Here is a 21477-nt window from a genome sequence, read left to right on the forward strand (position 1 = left end):
ACCTCCCTCGCATTTCAAATTTTCTTTTAAAAACATGCATAATTGTGAAGAATAGGTTTTCAGAAAAATAATTATGAAGAATAATAGGAATATAGATAATGTATTTATGAGTCTGTTATTAACACTATCCGAAGACAAAGGTTTCTTTGAACAGGGGAACTCGGAAACAGCAACACGAGAGAGCAGCGACGTCATTGATGCTACGATAAACAAAGTCTTTATGATCACATTCTCATGTTCCTTTTCCTTTCCTTTTTCTTTTTTCTTTAAATGATATTTATATGTAGTGGAGAAGGACAACTATTAGGCAAGAGCATAGAATAAGGAGTATAATTTTTTTAATCCCTTCATATTTCTGATTTTTAATTTCCATGCCTTCAAGTTGAACACTATTTTTATTATCAAAGTTCCCAAGAAGGTGAATCTGGAATCCTTAATTGATTTTATCAAAGCCTTCCTATTTGTGTTTCTTGATATGAAGGAGCAGACTTCAGTTCTGGCACAGCAAACTTAGAAATAAACTCAGAATCATCATATATCATTCGAAAAGATAATCAAATTCAAAATCAATAGTTGATCCCATATATATGTCATATGTGCTCTGGGCTGCATCAGCCTTATGACATGTTATTGCTCTGTAACAATATATATACACACACATATATTCAGTACAAAATCCAAGTTCACTTACTTTAATTAGAATAGTATCCAGAGAAGGATATAGAATTGCCAATTCCTTCTATACCTAACATGCAGAACAACTGAATGGGATACAAATGACATATTACTATTAATATGCATACGGCAGACCACAAACCAGCATGCAAAAGAAAATATGTAGTGCTGATAATTAATGAAAGTGTCCAGAAACAAAATGAAGAAAGAGGAAGCAAATATATTGTTGTATTGAACCAGTCAAGCAAGGATGAGTGTGAATTTCATCTTCATGGCTCAATAAAATGATCGAGCCTGCTCGCCTCATCTCGCAATGAGACTAAGGATGCCTCAACAGAAGCTAACTCAGTTCTAAGAGTGGAAGCTTTAGCTTCAGCCTCTTCAAGCTTTCTATTGAGTTCATCGCCATCAACACAGCTCTCAATGCAACCATGCACGTAACTGAGCCAAGAACCATCGAAACCAACTGCTTCTAAGGCAGTACAACACTGTTTGATGTAGTTCGATCATCCTCTGTCAAGTCACGTCTTCGAGTGGTCCTTTAAATGTGAGTGACTTCAGTGAATAAGGAAGCAAACACTCTTCGTCTCTTTGTATTGAACCAATCAAGGACTTGAGGATGACACTTCACTCCAGCCTCTAGATATGGCAAGTTCTGTACCGAAATGTCAATCACCCACTTGTAGTTGCTGTCAGCATCTAATGCTAACACTGATGAAGTCATGGCTTCTGGAGCTCGTGATGTTGATGGATCAATTGCTGAATCAAAAAAAGACACAAGAAAATAAGATGGATATAGTTTTATAATTTTTTTAAAAAAGCTGTTCTTTTTGTTCTTAAAAGCTAAAAATGTATTACTTGCTGTATATTCAGTATGGTTTGAAGTCTGGCTTGGCAAACTCTCATTTGGAAGTGTTTCTGGGTCAGGGGATTTTTCTAGTATATTTTCAATTTAAACGATAGAGAGTTAGGGATATTAATTATTGAGGATTGCAAAATATTATAATGAAGAATGAATTACAAAACATTGATAAAGACCAGTGAGAAAAATAAAGTTGAAACTTAAGAACCATACCTGAACCATTAGAACCTGCAAAATAATTAAGGAAAATAATCCTTTAGTATCCGGTCATTGATTCATGTGAAGTCAGAGCTTGCAAAACAAAATCGATACCTATATTTTCAATCGTGGTAGAGTTAAGTACATTTTGAGGAGCTTGAGATGAAGGCTTTTTGATAGTGTCACACATCCCTCGAGCCCAATAAATAAAACATGTGATTTCTCTTTGATTTTAATTAAAACGGAAATTATAATAATTAATTAATCCAAAGAAACTATTTACAAGAAAAAGAAGAGACTAAATGAGATAAGAACCTGAGTTTTGTGCTTTTGAAAGGCTTCCTCCATCCTTGTCAATGTTGTCATCTATATCTTGAGTTCCAATGGCTAAATAAATAATGATAAATATATAACATTATATGAGACAGATTTTTCTTTAAGAAAGAAACTATAAAAAATTATTTCCTTCAAAGAGTAAAATATCCATTACTTTGTTTCGTGCCACCAATTACAAAGGTTGTGGGCGAATTGGACACATTTTCGGTGGGAACAATTTTGGAGTCATGTGATTCTTCTGATAAATTTCAATTAACATAATAGAGATTTAGAATCATTAACTAATTAAGCAAGAGTATAATATCAAAACTTCATCAAATATAATATAACAAAGTAATTCAGGTCATTTATGACGAGTTAGAGACTACAAAACATGATTAAAATCAAAACTTTAGAATAGTTAATAATTAATCCAAATGATCATCAAACATGAAATAGGAGCTCAAAATCATTCAAATCAATTCGAAGACAATAAAACTTGATACGAACCTGTGTTTTGCATTGTGGCAAGCCTTATTTTGTCTTGATCAATTTGAATCAATCGTTTGTTAATAGTCTCATCCATCTCTCGATTCCCAATAGCTTAAACAATAATTGAAAAAAATTATAAAAAACATAAAGCTATAATATTTTTATGGAAAAAGTAATTTCCTTCCAAAAAGGTAAAAAAAAAAAATCATTACTTTCCCCTTTATCGACAGTTACAGAGCTATTGGTTTGGTTGAACATGTCCTTTTCTATGTTAGAATCCAATGCATTTTGGGCAGCTTGAACCATTCCTGGAGTTGTGGTAGCTAAACAAATTAAATTAGTTTTCACAACAACAGTAGAAAATAGAATGACAAACGATTTTGACCAATATTATATTATTACTTGCATTATGAACCATAATAGGGCTTATTTCATTTTGAGCATCTTGAATTGGAGAAGTCTTGAATGTTTCATGCTTCTTTTGTGTCCGGATATCTGAATCATATGATTTTTCTACTAAAAAGTTGGAGTCACTTGTTAAGCCGAAAAGCAATGGGACAAAGAATCATGCCATATAATAAAGCACTTTGGGTCAGATTCTCAGCCAGAAGCATTTTTAGGTCATGCAATTTTTCCAATATATTTTAATTCACATGGTATAGACAGTCAGAAACATATCAATTAATAAATAAAAAATGAATTAGTGGGAAAAAAAGTTAAAAAGTGCATATAACTTTCTTTATTGTTGGCAATTTAATTTCTAGAGGTTGTGGTCTGGTTGAATAAATTGTCACTAGCTCAAACTTAAATGTCATGTGATTCTTCTGGTAAATTTCAGTCAGGATAACATACAATTTTAATAATTACTTAAGCCAGAGATTACTACAACAAATTAGAGCATAGTTGTGGGACTTCTCACATTAACTTATGTCTACTCGTATTTGAATGTCCTAATGAAAATCTAGAATCTATTATTTCTTGTGTTGAGACAGAGTTCAATACAATTTGGGTAGCTTGTGTGAAGGGTTTAATTTTTTAATAGCTTCATATTCTTCCTTATTCCTAATAGCTATACAAAATAAAAAAAATAAAAAAAAGTGAGAGAGACAAAAAGAATGATGCAACAGAATGTTGGCAAGGAATTTTTTTTCCCTTTTTCAAAAGGTGAAAAATGCATTAGTTACCCTCTCTGTTTTTAGGTATCTATTTGGTTAAACAAATCCTTAATGAAAAATTAGAACCACAAAATAAGATCATCAATCCCTGTTTCCTGAACTGAGATATGAGTTAATGTGTTTTCAACGGCTTCAGCAAATAGCGTTTGAAGGGTGTCATTGATCTCTTCAGCCCTAGAGGCTGAGCAAATATGCAAATTTCATTTCAAATAAACAAGTTTCACAAAATAAAATGAGAAAAATATTTTAGCAAAATAAAAATGAATTACTTTGCTCCAAATAAATAAAAACAATGGTAATATTGTAACAAGATCCATACCTGCATCAACTTTTGGGAGACTTAATGTGTTTTGACTAACTTGATCCAGGGGCAGCTCAGTGATTTCACGCATCTTATAAGCATCAATACCTGAGTAAATAAAATAAATATAGAATGACATAAGAATGTAGCAATAATAAAAATTATTTTCTTCCTCATGCAAAAGACGTGCCTCTATGGAAAGAAAACATGGGTTTGATTTCTCCCCAAGGAGTTGATGATGTGTTGAATTCCCTCATTATTTTGAATGTGGAGGTTCTTTAGGAGAGGAAATCCTTCTCCATTCAAATCATAGAGAACATTGGATATTCCATTTATTTCATCCAAATACAAGTCCTCCACTCCTTTGATAAGTTCTTTAATGCCATGCTCCAAATAAATGAGAGTACCAAGCTTGAGCTTAAGCATTTTTGAGGCCCCATAGTTATCAAACCATTCCCATACATCTCCTATCACTATCTTGTATCTTTCCAACTTCTCAAACATTAAATCTATTGGTAAGAGCCAAGCTCCTTTAATTTGAATTTCTAGAGTAGTCAAGTTTCCCAAATGCCTAAGTTCCGTAAGGGAAGCATTTCCATTTTTCTCAACTGAATCTTCAAGGTCCCACTCGATGGAGGTATTCCTAAATACAGTTCTTCCAGTTTGGTCAATTTTGATAGGATATTGGATGGGAAGATTTCAATTCCAGAGTTGGTTAGATCCAACATTCTAAGATGAGTCAATTTCCCTAGTTCACTAGGCAATGTTATCATGGATGATCCTTGAAGGCTAAGAATTTGCAAATTTGTTAAAGCTCTAATGTTGGTCATGTCTCCCAAAGCACATTGATCCAAACAAAGTGTTTGAAGGTCAATAAGGGAATGAAAGGACTTGGGCAACAATGGCAAGTGCATTTCAGTCAAGTCTAGCACTTTAAGGTTTTTCATTCCCTCAAAGAATTCTTGTTATACAAGGAAAAAAGTTTAACGGTAGGACACTCTAACCTTTTAGGAAGCTTATGAATGTGACACCATTCTAAGATGATTTAGGTGCATCTTTGAAGCAATTCCTCTGACGGTCATTTATGCAGCTCATCATCACTTCCAATTTTGAAAACATGCTGATCTCTTTTAGCAATTGAGACTGCCACTTCACGTATGATGTCATGCATTTCAACTTCATTGTTTGAGTTGTTTTCAAGTAACATACAGGATGCTTTTAAGGAACCAATCAACCTTTGAAGTCCAAGTCTTGCATCTTTTGGGTTATAAATGTGGTTGAATATGCCCAAACCCATACTATATTTCAACAGGTGTTCAACGTTATTTTGAGATTCTAGTAATGCACAAAGCAAGAAGATGATTGTAACTAAACTCTATAGCCGAATAAATTACCCCATTGATTCCTTCCTTATCAACAATCTTTAGTTGGTTAAGAATCTTTCCAAGAATCGATACTATATTTTTTAATGCTCTCGCCACTGTCACTGAAAGGATAGGCAAGCCTGCACACTTTTGGGCCACTTCAATTGCCACGCTATGCAAACTATCATCTTCAACAACATCACCCACCATATCTTCAAACAAACTCCAAGCTTCATCTTCATTTAGAACATCTATCAAGAAATCTTTTTGAGTCTCCATTTTTTGTAATATATCTAGATTCCTAGAAGTTAGCAATAGTTTGCAACCCTTGTGATCCTTCAAAGGAACTCCTAGCTTGTCTAAATCAAGTATTGCCCAAAGATCATCCAATATGACTAGGATGCTTTTCTCTTTTTTAATCCTTTGGGAGAGGCGACTTGCTCTTCCAACTACAGTTGTCTCTTTAAAGTCAAGGCCCAAAAAATCTGCAATCTCACCTTGAATTTTTTCTAGATCTAGAGTTTGAGATATATGAGCCATTACGACTTCATCAAACAACTTGCCATCTTTAACATGTTTAGCAATTTCTTTAACTAGGGTGGTTTTTCCAACTCCACCAAGCCCATAGACCCCTATTTGGCTTAAATTAGGGTGTGTTAGAGCCAAGACAATGTCCTCCTTCATTTTCTTTCTTGACTCAAGCTTTTCACTGCTTGTAGCAGAAGTGAAGCCTACTCCCTCTAAAGCAGGCAAGTATCCAAGATATTGAATATTATCTTTTCCTTGCATTAATTCAGCAACATTTCCAGCCATTTTCTTTGCTTTTCTACTAAGTTGATGTCGTGACTTTAAATCAGGAAAAGGCCCCTTGCAGCAACAACATTCTTATGACGAGGATCATCACTGAGTTTCTCTGCTACTTCCATGATTTCATCCACTTTGTCTAGCCAGTTGTTTACAGCATCATAAATTTGACGTCCATTTCTTCTTTCTGCTACCACTTCTCCTTTAATAGTATCCTTTACATGCTTCAGCTCTGCAAGTTGATCCTTGAGATTCTTGACATTGTCTCCATAGAAAATTAAATAACCCACTTGCCTTGCAATGGGTGCCACAGTGTCGTTTACTATCGGTTCTGCAACTTTTTCAACAATTGTGCTCATAAGAGTCTCCATTCTTGTTCTCAGAATTAGCTGCGCAGGAACTCCAATATAAGATCAACTGACAATACAGGAATAGAAAATAGTGGAAGTGGACCCCCTCTCGCAAGTATCCTTGTTACAATGTCCCACAATTGTGAAAATTTTAGATGTTGATTTCATCCAAGAACTCGATTTACTTCTATTTTCGGTTGCATCTCATCATATGCTATTACTCTTTCTTTTCTTTTAAAAAATAATGGTTAAATAATCCTAGTTAAAAATCTGACACCTTCGATATGAATTATCTCCCTTTTTAACCCTAAACTTTTATAATTAAATAATTTTGCAAAGACTGATAGCAAATTAATGAATAAAATATACCAACATTCTCTCTATTTTATCTTAATTAAAAATACCTCCCTTATATTTTTAAAATATATCAGAATCTCCCTTGGAATCAATAGTGACAAAATACTAACATCCCTTCTACTCTTTTTGGCCCTCCCCCCCCCCAAAAAAAAAAAAAAACCTCCCTTCTACTTTTAGAATTTCATTTTCATCCACCCAATGGTTAATCATTAAGTTACATGGATCAAAATACCCCTCTTTAAGTATAGATGTTGTCTAAAATTAATTTAAGTTATCCAAAAACAAATTTAATGCATATATTCATTTTACTTTTTTATTCATATTTTTGATTTTTTATTTATTTAAACTTATTTATTTAATAATTTTTAAATGCTCAAACACGTAAGTTGGCTAAAATAATATTTTAAACATGTGTAAAAACCTTAATGAAATAGGGATTTAATATAATAAGAGATAAATTATTTAATATAATTTATTTTTATTTTTCTATCAAATAATGTTTATTTTTATTTAAAATTTCATTAATCTTAGCACATTATTATCCTCTAACTTTATATATGATTTCAGTTTTATCTTTTAATTTTATAAAGTATTTTTTTAGTCTTTTAATCATAATACCATCAATTTCAAATGATTACTTTTTATGTCAATAATTGTTGTTATAAAAATAATTAAACTTAATATGACAACTTTTGAGAATGATTTGTCAATATTAAAAATTTCAATGTAAATATTTTTTTTTGTAATGAGACTTATTATGTTAAAGTTAAAAGATTAAAAAGACACTTTATAAAATTAAAAAAATAAAATAAAAATTTATATAAAATTAAAGGACTACATATACATTTTAGCTCATTATATTTTTTAAATATTATTGTGATTAAGTACTTAAAGTTGTTTAAATTGGAGGGACAAAGAGTAGACAATTAGTTTTTAAGGGCATATTAATAATTTAATTTTTTTAACATAATTATAACTAAAAATTTAAGTATTTTAAAATCTTTATAGAAATTTTTCTTGTCGCACCCAAAAAAATGAGACCCGGATGGCACGCGAGCAGAGGTCCTGGCCTTTGTTGTGGGAACCGGATCGAATGAGGAGTCGCCACTAAGATTTTGAGGTAAATCTTGGGAAACGATTAATGGAGGATAAGGGTGGTCTGTGAAATCAGAGAATAGATTCAAGAGTCGGTTGATATGGGGAAGGTGTTAAGCACCCCACAACACCCGTTCGTTAGAACGGTTACTTGAAGGTTGTTGTGCTCTATTAATATAGTTTTATAATTATTTTAATTATCCCTTTTATATTCATGTGTTTTATATAAAAATGATAAGAATTATGTGAGAAATGTTTATTTATTTACGAGGGAGGACGGACTTGACTCAGAATTTGACTCTGAGGCCTACGTAACCTATGATAGAGATCAAAGTTCATGTAATTCGGGCTTAAAAGTTTGTTGGTGAAAATATTTTTTGAAGAAAAATTAATTAAAAATAATTCACCATTTTGAAAATAAAACAATTTTTGAAATTTTGATATGTGTGTTTTAAATTGCAAAAAGTAATTTAATTTTAATTATTTTCTCCATTTTTGAATTTTTGGAATAAAGAAAAGAAAGGTTTAAAATTATTTTTCTTTATGTTTTATGATTAGAAATTTTAATCGCAGTACCTGTAGAACCTTATTAGTTCATACGGTAATGCAATTACTCTAAATATCTGTGGAGATTTTGAAATCTTACACGATAAAAGAGTTTGACAATTTAATTTATTTATTTATATTCTTATGTACATTTTTAAGTGTTAATAATAATTTTTTAGCATGTAGATACATATTTTGAAGAATTGTAATCAACATACCTGCAAAGCCTTATTGACTTATACGGTAATATGATTATCCTAAATATCTACGGAGATTCTAAAATCTCACACGATAAAGGAATTAAATTTAAATATGTCTTTAATTTAATTAATTTAATATATAATTTATATATTTTTAAAAACTTAATTGTTATATCTACAGAGTCTTATTGACTCATATGATAATACAATTATTTTAGAAATCTATAGAGATTCAAAAATCTCACATGACTAAAAGATATAATTAGTAAATATGATTACAATTTAAATGCATTAATTTGGTTAATTAATCTCCTAAATTGTGTATTATGTGATTATTTAAAAAAATCATTTATTGTATATATTGAGAACCACCACATCTGTGAGGACTTATTATCTCTACGATGATGTGATTAATTTAAATCTCTACAAAGATTCTTAAAATCTCATATGAGACTTAAATAAATTATTAATGTGGGTTATAAGAAGAGAGTTAAATTAAATGATGGGCCATTGAAACCCATATAAATATGTACAAGATTGATTATTATGCTGCGAAATTTTATTGATTTACACGTATATAATCATTTTAATCAGTTATGGAGACTCATACGATTTTCACACAACCAATTTTATTCGAGACAAATGAAGCTATGTTTAATGAACACACATGGTCACATTCATGCAAATTTAATTGTTAAACTGCCTAACTATCTTTACAATTATGACTTAAGAAACAACTCAGTGCAATTTAAAACGCATTCTCCATAAGTTGCCAACAACATAAGCAATGCAACTAACATTGTTCAGTCAACATAAGGTGACACTTCTGAGATTGATCATAAAAGCTAATTCCTAAAATTTAAAAAAAATCTCAAAATATTGTAAGACAAGTATATACTTTGACCCTTAGGGAGAATGAGTTCAACCACTCCTTATTATTTAAAACCGAACCTATCCAAGTTAAAACCATAAGCTTGAAATTTTTATTATCTAATTGTTTTCATATGACATCTTGACTGTTAAAAGACAGAACAACATGGTTATAACCTCCTAAAAACCTCCAAGGTAGCCAAATCATGAACCAAGCATACTAGCTATTTCAAATATTCAAAAGGACCATATTTTAGCAACAAACGTCCAGATGTGCCTACTTTCTTGTTTCACATTTTCGTTGGCATCTTAAACACACCCCCACGGACATGCATAATTCATGTAAACCCAGAATAATCAGCTAACGGAATGGGATCATCCGGCTTACAACAAGCAAACTTAGTAAATATTTGAGAAAATTATTTCAGCTTTTCAATTCTTACACATCTGAATAAAACAATCACCCAGCAAATTGAATTTCATGGAGTAGAACATGAAGTGGAATTAGGAGGCAAAACAAGAATTTAAAACACAAAAAATGAATTCTCAAACCTATTGTAGTAAGGAGATATTACTCCTCGATTCTTCAGAAATCCTCTTCTTCCTTGATCCTTCTCACGTTCAGCAAGAACAACCTCCTCTCTCAGTCTTTTGTTGGAAAACCACTTACTCTCTCAGACTCTCCTTCTGTCTCCCTTTTTGTTTTTTTTTTTTTTAGCCAGAACAACCTCCTCCTCTCAGTTTTTTTTTCACTCAGTTTCGTCTTGATGCTCTGTTTTTACTTCCTTTTGATCCATTCTCGGTCTCTCCCTCTCGATTTTCTCCTCTTCTTTTCTTGGCTTTTTCTTCTGTGCTTTATTGCTGAAGCTTCCTTGGTTTTCTGCTCTCATTCTCGAGCCTCTTTTTCTATTTTTTCTGCATTTTGTTTCTTTCCCTTGTACTCTATTTTCCTTCCAGTTTCTCACCCTCCTGCGTCTCTAGCTCTGTTCTCTCTTTTATGCTCTATTTTTTTTTAGTTTTTTTCTGTTTCTCGTGCACTTTTCTTCTGCCTTTTTTTCTGCTGTGTTTTTCCGGTTTCCCTTCTTTTCTACTACCATCCGCATACGTGTATCTCCAGCTCTTTTTTTCTTTGCTTCTTCGTACGTGCATGCATTTCTTTTTCTGCATGTGTCTCTCTGTTTTCTTGGCTGGCGTATGCTCTTCTCCTTCTATTTTTTTGGGTTTTCGTCTGGTCTTTTCTTCTATGCTCTTTAGCCGAAAAGTCTGCTCTCTTTATGTTGTTTGCAGCTCTGGTTTTGTGTATTATCTGTGCGTGCATGCTTGTTCTTCTTCTACGTACGGAAGTCTGTGTGTGTGCACATCATGGATTGCTACTCCTTCTGCTGTTTTTCTGCTCTCTAATTTTCTTTTGTGTTTTGTGTGTGCTGTTTCTTTGTTTTTTCTAGGCTTCGTGACTTCATTGCTGCTCGTGTTTCCATAAAAAGCCACTAAAGCTGTGATGAAACCCTGATGATCAGCGTTTCATCCGGCCTATATTTTTTTTAAATTTTTTAATAGATTAACACACACATGTATATTTTTTTTAAATGAAAAATAAGATTTAAAGAGAGAAATTTAACTCTCAAAAGTTGACTCCCAATATTTTTGAATAATTAGGATAATTTAGAGAGAGATTTTAAAAGATTTAAACAAGATTTTTTTTAATTTTGTTAAAATATAATCCTAAAAAGGATTAAATTTTATTTTTGTATTTTTATATTTTTTGGTGATTTTTAATGAACTAAAAGAAATAAGATCCTAAGCAATAAAAGATTATCTAAAATAAAATTAAATCCTATCAATTAAATTAAATTTTTTTATTTTGAAAATATAATCCTAAAAAGATTAAATTTTATTTTTATATTTTTATATTTTTTGGTTATTTATTATTATTATTTTATTAAATTTAAAAAAATATTCGGACAAAATACAGTATTCATATTTCTAATTGCAGTGTTAAAAATTGAATTAAAATATAAGTTTTTTAAAAAAGAGGAAGGTCTTTATAATTTTAGAAAAAAAGGAGGTCATTCTATTTATCTACTCTAAATATTATCGTGATTAATTACTTAAAGTTGTTTAAATTGGAGGGAGAAAGAGAAGAGAATTAGTTTTGAAGGGCATAATAATTTTAAATTTTTTAACATAATTATAACTAAAAATTCAAGTATTTTAGAATCATTAAAGAAATATTTATAATGGCAGTATTGAAAATTGAATTAAAATATATGTTTTTTTTTAAAAAGTGGAAGGTCTCTATATTTTAGCAAAAAGGAGGTCATTCTATTTATCCACTCTAGATAATTTTTTTTTATGATTGAACATTTTTAACATCCAAATATTGTTAAAAGTACATCACTACAAGCATTGCTATCGTGCTTTATTGCTCTACTTTTTATTGTTTGAGTATTTGTCAATATATTTAATTAGGAATAAAATATTAAAATCATAAACAAAAGTTTTCTAAAAACATTCTGTTGTTATTTATCTATCTCTGTATCGTATGAAAAAATATATAGTTATATTCAGAATAAACACAAAACAAACGAGAAATTTTCACCGGAAATGAATAAATAATTTAATAAATTTTACAAAATTATGCTTTTTAATATTGAAATCTAATGAAATATTTAAATATTCCAGAAATATAGAGAATTATAAGACGTTTGATTGAATACGTGAATTAAAAAAAAAACTTATATTATTAGCCTTATATATTTAATATATTTTCTCCAGTCAAATCAACACAGCTGAATCTGAAACTGTTAATAATATTAATAAAAAGAATCTATTATAAAATAAATAATCTATAAAATAATTCATATATTTTGATTTAATTAAAAACATATATCTTAAGTATATAAGGTTAAGTATATAAATTTTAATGAAAGAACTTATACTCTATTAGTTAAAAAACTAAGGCATTTTATAAGGAATTGAATGTTAAAAAATGTAAGGCATTTTTAATATTTTAAGGTGTAATTATTATTTTTTTATCAAATGTAATCCTAATAAATAAATTATTTTATATTTATTTTAGAGTAAAATATTTTATTAAATAGGTAAATATGAAAAGATCATGTTAGTTGAAAATAAATAAATATTCTATTAGGGTAAAAATTTAATTAAAAATAATTTATATTTTTTAAGAGAAAGAGTATACACATATGTATAGAGGGGGGGGAGTGTGTCCTTTCCACCTCCAAAATATTTTAAACATAAGAGTTGAAGATGCAGAATAATATAATACAAATTATTAACGTAAAAAAGCCCCAAAAAAAAATCAACATTTTGCCTGCTTATCGTGAACAGATTGAAAATAATCCGTGACAAACAAACAAAATCACTTCCCCACAAAAAAAAAAAAAAGACAACAACGTAGAGCAAAAATCCAAAATCATGGATATGAAGACTCACCCGTTATAAACGTCAGATATAAAATAAAATAATAAAATTTCATAAAAGTCAAATTAAAATCTGTCCGTCAATTATTTAAAAAACAAAAGCATTTCACCAAGTAAAAAAAAAAAACACAGGGTTTATTGCAATAAACGATAACACAAGTGTTGGAGTATTAATAAATATATAATATGCTGAATTATTTAAGTTTATTATTAAGATATGTGGTAATATATTTATTGAAAAAAATTAAACACGTGGTTATATGTTCAATCTATATAAACTAAAGGATATTAATTAGGCTTACGTGTGACCTATGGAGGCCTGGCCTTACCTTATTAAATTCCTTAATGCTATGTTTAGATGCATAGGGATGTGGGTTTGGATTTAGATTTGAATTTGAATTTGAGTTAAATCCATTATTCGAGTAATTAAAAATATATGAATTTGTATTTGATCCAAATCTAAATTCAAGTTCTACTTCAATTTCTTTGTAATTTGAAATTATTTTTAAATTTATATTATTTTAAATCCTATCTCAATCTTTTTGTAATTTGACCGGCTCGTCGTAGCACTAAATAGGGCCAAATTGCTACGGCAACCAAGACCAAACGATCGAGACCAGATGGCCAACTTCCATCAGGACTAAACCATCAGTGCCAATTGGGACCAAACGGCTGGCTCCTATTGACACCTAACTGCCAGCGATGATTAGGACCAGAGTGTAGGTGACGACGAGAACCAAACAGCCAACTTTCATAAGGACCAAACCATTAGTATCAACCAAGACAAAATCATCGCTGTCAATCAAGACTGAATAGCCTCCTATGACCAAGATTAGATGGCCAAATCCGACCATGACCAGGACTAGCTTAGCAACCTCCACTAAGATCAAACTGCCTACATCGACTAGGATAGGAGTGTAGGTAACAACTGGGACTAGATGACCAACTTCCATCGAGATTGGACCATCAAAGTTGATCTAGACCGAACGGCCTACTCCAATCAGGACCAAGTAATTGACTTCTACTGAGGCTGGACTTCCAAAGCCAATCGAGCTAAAGTGCGAGCAATGACAAGGATCAATTAGGGCTCGATTGATGTCGACGGTCCGATTCTAGTGGGAGTAGTCGCCTGGTCCTAATCATCATTGACGGTACGATCTTGGTGGAAGTTTGCCATTCAATCCTAGTAAGAACCAGCAGTCTAATGCCAATAGAAGTCGGCCTTCTAGATCAGCAACTTTAACTATGATTGAACCATCGATATTGTTCAAGTTACTCATAGAATTTAAAATTTAAAATTTTATTTAAGATCCAAATAAAGGATGTTAATATTATAATTTGAAATTGTTTATGTCATCCAAACAAAAAATTTAAAATCTATAAATTTTAAATGTAAGATTTTAAATAAAAATTTTCAATCCAAATTCACCCATTCAAACGCAAGCTTAAGTTGTATTTGTGCCTAAAAAAATTCCTTTAAGTTGTATTGGGGTAATGTATTATCGTTCAAGAAATGGTTGATAATTCGTTGTCTTGTATATGGCACTTTTGGCTCTCTATGGTGTACAATACTTCATTCTTTTGTTCAATCTACATGAATTTCTTGCATTATTATTTATTAGTACAGTACAATGATCAAGTTTGATACATTGGGCTTGTGAATTAAGATCAAGTAATTATTAAGATCCAACCATGTGATCCAATTATCAATGACTTATCAATCTTGCATCACCTTTTCGGCCGGGATAGAGTATAATTGTCCCAAAATTTTTGTAGACACATTGGTTCTTCTATTAATATATAGATTTTTTTTTTTTGCTAATTAAGGATTGAAGACTGAAAATTATTTGAAACTACTTTCCCTTGGTTTTCTGATTCTTTTCCCTTCTCTCTCTCTATTTTCTACTATAGTTGTAAATTTCCTTGTGTAATTGTGGCTCGACAACAATAAGTAGTTATATGGTAAAAAGACAAAATTACCTCTCAGTATATGTGTGTATGTTTGTATATTAACCCCCCCTTCAAAAAAAAATTGTTTTGGAACATAGCTGGTGGTGGTTAGAGCTCCCACACTAACCACCAGAATGGTTGCTAGCAGTTGGAGCTTTGACAAAGGTGAAAAATTTTTTTTTTTTTTTTCAAAGTGGCTGAAAAGAGTTTGAAAGCAGAATCCTCTTAGGTCGTCAAAAAGATTAGTAGTCACTAATTTACCAATGCTTCATAATTATATAATACACAATATTATATATACTATTAATTTTGTTTTCACTTTTTATGACAATGCTTTTCAAGAAGTTAATAGTTACTTGTTATTTAATAAATGATTATTTATTAAATTACAAATGAGACTTATTAAAATATTTAATATGCACCATTTTTATAAATATTTACTTTTTATTATTACCAAAAGTTTACTTGTAAAAAACCTATGTGAACTTTTTTTTTAGTAAAATTTACTTGTAAAATTATTAATAGAAATTATCAAAATTAATAATAGAACTTGTCATTTGATAAATCATTATTTGTTAAATTATTAACAGAGACTTTTAAAAAAAATTAATCTTCACAAATTTTTATAAAAATTACATTCTAAATCGAATGGAGATAATTTATCATTCATTTTATGAGTTTTTTTTTTTTTTGGGTGGTTGACATTTATCCACTGAGCCCTTAACCTAAGGTTGATGATAGGGGTTGAGCCGAGTTAAACTTGCCAAAACATAGGATGTTGGGTTGGTAAAATGGAAGGTCATTTGATTAGAAGTAGGCTTTTTTATAAGTGTGGCATGTTTTATAATTAAACATGCGTGATTTATGAGATATATTAGATCTTACACACACACACACATGTATATATATATATATTGTTTTATATATTAATTTTTGAGATATATTAATTTATTTTATATAATTTTCTCCCTAAATTTAATTGTTAGACTAAATAGAATTTAGATAGAAAATTTACTCATATTTCCTCTTTTCTATACAGGAAAAATAATAGATGAATGAATGAGAATAAAGAAGAAACTGAACACACACACATATATAAAAGAAGAATCAGTGGAGGGAGAAAATAAATTTTATATGTATATATTAAATCTTGAAAATATGCAGCAAATTCAATAATCATGAGCTTAGATCTAGAGAGGTATTTTAGAGATACATTCGTGATGACTCAAATTGTAGATCTATAATTTGGTTAGGACTCTAGATTTGACGAATGAAAATTCAATTGTAATTAAGTAAGGAATAATTAGCTGAAAAATAATTAGTATATTTTAAAAATAATTGTTACTATAATTGATATTTAGAGTCAATTGTCACCATTATTGATACCAACACCAATAAGTAATTTAAAAAATATTATGTTTGTTTTAACAATATATATATTATTTAAATTTCAATACTTTAATATTTAAAAGTTTACATGTTATTATTATTTATAAGCATTCCTTAAAATTTATAATTCTTCTTTTAAAAGGAGCATGAACTTTTTTTTGGTAATTTTTAGTCAATTAATAATTAAAGTTAATATTTATTAATGGTAAGAGTAATATTGTACTAATATGTGTCAATTAATGTAACCTTACTTCACAGTTATTTAATTATTTTAAAAAAGAAAAACTAGTATTAAATAAAGATCCCTTATTTGATAGTTATTCAAAAAATGCGTCCAATATTTATTTGTAGGCTGTTCGCTAAAAAAATTAAATCAATATTTCTTAAATAAATGACAAATATAAGATGTCAAATTTAACTAATTCTATAATTGATACTTTTATAAATATTGAAAATTATGTTTTAAAAAATATGAATATTTATTTTAAATATAAATTATGCCTCCACTAACTTATTTTCCTAGGTGCTTCACTGATCAAATATAGATGATGAAAGTAATTTAGGAAAAATATAAAATTAAAGAAACAAAGAAAATTGAAGTCATAAATAATTTTTTTTTAAAAAAAAAAACCTTATATCTCATGTTTAAGACGGGGAGGTAATATTCATCGTTCAGCTCGAGTCCCCAGATTCCCATTACAGGGTTGCCATTTTATTGGCCAACTTTTTTATTTTGGACTTTTTAATTTTATGTCTTTGGAATGAAGAAGGATCTTGCACCATCTAGCTCCAAGATCTAACTGAGGTTGAAATACTATAATTTTTTTTTTACAATGAAATGCTATAATTAACAACACCGGTTTCCCACACAATAGAGAATTTCAAATGAAAAGAACTCAAATATATGAACAAACAGTTAAAAATGTCTACTGCTTCATTACGCACACACAGTGAACTTTAAAATTTGTAAAGGAAAAACTAACAATACCAAAATTGACAGGGGTCAGATAAGATTCTCTATTACTTGACAAATACACACAAACACATGTTGTCAAAAGCAGCAGGTAGGATTATGAAATTTGGTATTTTTATTTTTTGTTTCAAAAAATATGGCGTAAAACAAACATGATCCCTTGACATTAACTAGACCTCTCTTTTTTGAATAAATCAGAAAATCAGAGCATATCAGTCCACATACAATACATAATAAGAACCAGATCTTTAAGTTACCTTGTCCCATGTAAATGAGAGGTAGTGTTGGGAATGTTCTTCTTAAGTTTGAGATTTGGAGTATCAAGTACATAAATTTCTGCCATTGAACACCAAAGAGAGAAAATATATAAGTAAACAGATTAATACAAATTCTTAAATATTACCAAAGTGCATAAATTCTAACCAACTGGAGGCAACTTTACCTGTATATCTCTCTTTATGATCAAACAGCTCCGCCTTCTCTTGTCTCCGATAAAGCACAGACCTTTTTTTTTAAAAAAAAAAAAAATCGCCTATAAAAACTTCGGATGTGAACTAATTAACAAGCAGTACAAAACTTTCAAAGAAAGATTTTTTTTTTTCCCCTTGTGACGAGAAACTAAAGAACCTAGCTAATGCAAAAGAAGAGTGACAATCAAAGAGATTTTAAAACGAAGGCACCCACTTTTTTTTTTTAAAAAAGTTTTTATATGAACTGGCCAAGCACTAAAAGACCTTTTAAAGATTTTTTTCCTTTTTCCAAATTTTTAAAGATTTTTACTGGATGTGAGTGACAAGAACGCGAAAAAAAAAAAAAATACGTAGTGCAGAAGAAAAATGACTTTTTTTTTTTTTTGGCTTTTGAAAAGTAGCTTAAACGTGTAAAATATCAAAACAAGCTTAACTTGGGAAGAAGTGAGCTGATGAAGTAGACATAAAAACTAGAAACTGAGCTTTAGATCGCAAGAAAGAAGAACAAGAGTCTGCAAACAAAAGCGAAACAAGATGTGCATCCAATAGATCTAAGTGAAGAACATAAAAAGAAATTTAAGGGTGCAGCTTGGTTCCTCGTACTCCGTGGGACAAACATCTGCATTTTTATATATATTGAGCGCATCGTTAACTGCTAATTTTATTATTATAACAATTATTCATAGACCAACGCTCTGTTCAAAGTCGCGGTCAACCTAGTTGTTCGCAGCCATTTTAATTTAATTGGCTCTGCAAGGTCCCTGTCTGAAATGGGTTCACTTTCAATGCTCTGACCAATTTGGATAGTCTAAATTTTAATTTAAACAGTTTAAATTTATCAATTTTATTTTTATATTTTATTATATATTAATTAAAATATAAGATTTTAATTAATTTACTTTATTATTAATCTGAACGATATAAATTTAATTTGAATTATCTAATTTAAGGGCAGTCAATTTATAAAAATTAAAAAAATTAATATTAAATTAAATTATTTGATTAAATCTGTATTATTCAAATTAATTTTTAATTTGAACAGGTCAAATTTATTATTTTTTATATTTTATCATATATTTATTAAAGAGTACATCTAGATAGTTAATTTATAAAAAATTTAAAAAAAATAATACTAAATTAGATTATTCAAATTAAATCTATATTGTTCAGATTGATTTTTAATTTGAATGGGTGAAATTTATTAATTTTTTATATTTTATTATATATTTATTAAAATATAAAATTTTAATAAATTTATTTTATCATTAATATGGATAATATAGATTTAATCTAAATAATCTAATTTAATATTAAAGTTTTTTAATTTTTTATGAATTGATTATATAGATATACTCTAAATCTAGTCTATTCAAAATACATCTGGATAGTTAATTTATAAAAATTAAAAAAGTTAATATTAAATTAAATTATTTAGATTAAATCTATATTATCCAAATTGACGTTAAAGTAAATTTATTAAAATTTTATAATTTTTTAATAAATACAAAATAAAATAAAAAATAAATTTTATAAAATTTAGACTGTTCGAATTCTCAATTTGGATGATTCAGATGTTCATCAAGTGATGAGCATGATGGATGAACATTGAAACTGAACGGGTCTGAAACATAATAAAGCATCAAGTTTAATTTATTTCAATGTACGTACATGAGCTAGTGGCATTTAAAAGCACATTAACAGAAATGAAATTGATTTGAGGAATTGTTTGCAGTTCTTATAAAATATATAGCCTCCATCTCCGGAGAAATTATTTGAAAGCATGTGGCCTATGTTAGGATAGAGATTCTTAAAATTTTTCCCTTTCCTGAGATTCCAAAGCATGTCATTTTCCCATTGTATCATTGTCTCGTGACAATTTTTTGTGCTTTTTTAATTCATATGAAGCTTGAGATTCATGATGCCTCATCGCATCTATTTTATTATCTTCCTTTTTTTTATCCTCTTCCCCTCCTATAATTTTTTCGATGGATCAAATTTAAATGATTCGCATTTGATTTATTATAAATTTACTATAAAAATATTAAAATTGTAACAAAGATTAAAACTTAAATTCAAACTTCTAAAATTCAATTTAAAAAGTTTAAAACCTTAATAAAAATAAAAAATATTTTATAAAAAATCAAATTTGAACTGTCAAAGTATTGATCTTATAATTTGAAAAGGGAGAAGATAATTAGGAGGGAAGAGGAGAGAATCCTCCCCATAAGCCAGAACCCTGATCCAATTAAAACATTATGTGAACTGTGAAGGTTTAAGTTTGTGATTGGTTGAATAGAAATTTCCCAAGGAATAATTTCTAACCGGCCAGTTTAACATGCTTATTAAAAAACCTACTCCTTTCTCATTAAAAAAATACACTCTCTATTTAAGTATTATAAGAAATTTTTTATGTATCATGTTAAAAAATAAAGACATTTTGAGTTTTTTAAGTTATAATTAATAAGAATTTTAAATTAAAAATTTTATTAAATAAGAATAAACATAAAAAGAAGGTGTAATTTTAAATGACATTAACTAACTTATTGAAAATGTAAATTAGTTCAAAATGCCATTAGATAGTATAATGAATAATTAATTTAGTCAAATAGTATAAAATCACAAAGTGGAATCTAACAAGAGGGTTTCTACTCTGCCCTGTTTTTCACTCTACACCACGCCATCAATTAATTCAAAGAACAATATTGCGGGGTTGACAAAAGATAGAGCAAATCTGTTGGAGAGACTAGTAAAGATAGATTAAGAGACATGATTAAACGGTGGGTAAGGCATAGAGTCCCATACTCCGATACCCAAACCGAACATGGTGCCTTTATTATACGCAATCCAAGAAGTTTCGTATACCCTCCAAATAATCCATAAAATATGTAAGTAGTTTGAAAATGTGAAAGAAATTAGAAGATGCATAAGGCTGAGCCAATTTCAGGAATCAATGAACTTGTCTATCTTGTTGGCTGTTTCAAGCGGCAATACTATGGACTCTTTAACGGAAGCTAACTCCCTTTCCAGAGTCGAAGCTTTAGCTTCCTCAAGCCTGCTCTTGATGTCTTCTCCATCCTCACATTCCTCAATGCGGCCATACACGTAGCTCAGCCATGAAGCTTCAAAACCAACCGCTTGTAAGGCAGTGCAACACTCTCTGATGTAGTTGTTATCATCTTTTGTTAAGTCCAATGTGTGAGAGGTTCTCAAAATGCAAATAACCTCAGCAAATAAGGAAGCAAACATTCTCCCTTGTTCTGTGCTGAGCCAATCAAGCCCTTGTGGATATCGCTTCACCCTAGCTTCCAAATGCGGCAAGTAAGCTTTTGCTACAAGCAGTGACAATGACACTGTTTCTGAAGCTCGTGAAGGAGCTGGACATGTGGGAGAATAAGTGAGTCAAGAGAAAATCAGAAAATAGGATGACTCAATATTTCACAAAATAATAAAGAAAAAATTTTATCTTGCTCATGACGATACTAAAAATGTCTCACATGCTGTGTTTTCATCTACTACATAGCTTGTTTGGCTCAACAAATTCTTTCTAGGAGCCATTTCTTGGTCATGTGATTTTTCTAATATATTTCCATTCCCTCAAGAGTGCTAGTTAGAAACATTATAAATTGATATGAAGGAGATTTACAAATC

The 21477-nt window shown here is 29.7% G+C and overlaps 1 protein-coding gene across 2 annotated transcripts; it reads right to left on the minus strand.

Moving 5' to 3' along the window:
• Positions 1 to 875: 875 nt before the first annotated feature.
• Positions 876 to 17669, minus strand: LOC129289641 (uncharacterized). Of its 2 annotated transcripts, XM_054926451.1 has the most exons (10): positions 17617 to 17669; positions 4037 to 4126; positions 2755 to 2865; positions 2561 to 2653; positions 2226 to 2309; positions 2051 to 2122; positions 1850 to 1927; positions 1751 to 1765; positions 1534 to 1611; positions 876 to 1434 (listed from the first exon to the last, which is right to left on the minus strand). In XM_054926451.1, the coding sequence occupies exons 1-10, from the start codon at positions 17624 to 17626 to the stop codon at positions 1217 to 1219; spliced, it is 849 nt and encodes a 282-aa protein (XP_054782426.1). In that variant the 5' UTR covers positions 17627 to 17669; the 3' UTR covers positions 876 to 1216. The 2 variants fall into 2 exon arrangements, with proteins under 2 accessions (XP_054782426.1, XP_054782427.1); XM_054926452.1 differs by lacking the exons at positions 4037 to 4126; positions 17617 to 17669 and adding an exon at positions 2945 to 3057.
• Positions 17670 to 21477: the final 3808 nt, after the last annotated feature.

This window comes from Prosopis cineraria, unplaced genomic scaffold (assembly GCF_029017545.1).
Source record: "Prosopis cineraria cultivar Desert tree isolate PC_DT_omini unplaced genomic scaffold, ASM2901754v1 PC12, whole genome shotgun sequence".
Classification (NCBI taxonomy): Eukaryota; Viridiplantae; Streptophyta; class Magnoliopsida; order Fabales; family Fabaceae; genus Prosopis; species Prosopis cineraria.

Excerpts from the sequence above, each read along its gene's own strand:
- LOC129289641 (XM_054926451.1), bottom strand. Across the intron at positions 2,310-2,560 it reads TGCCACAATGCAAAACACAG|AAGAATCACATGACTCCAAA; the intron begins GTTCGTATCAAG and ends GAAATTTATCAG. Across the intron at positions 1,435-1,533 it reads CCATACTGAATATACAGCAA|CAATTGATCCATCAACATCA; the intron begins GTAATACATTTT and ends TTTTTGATTCAG.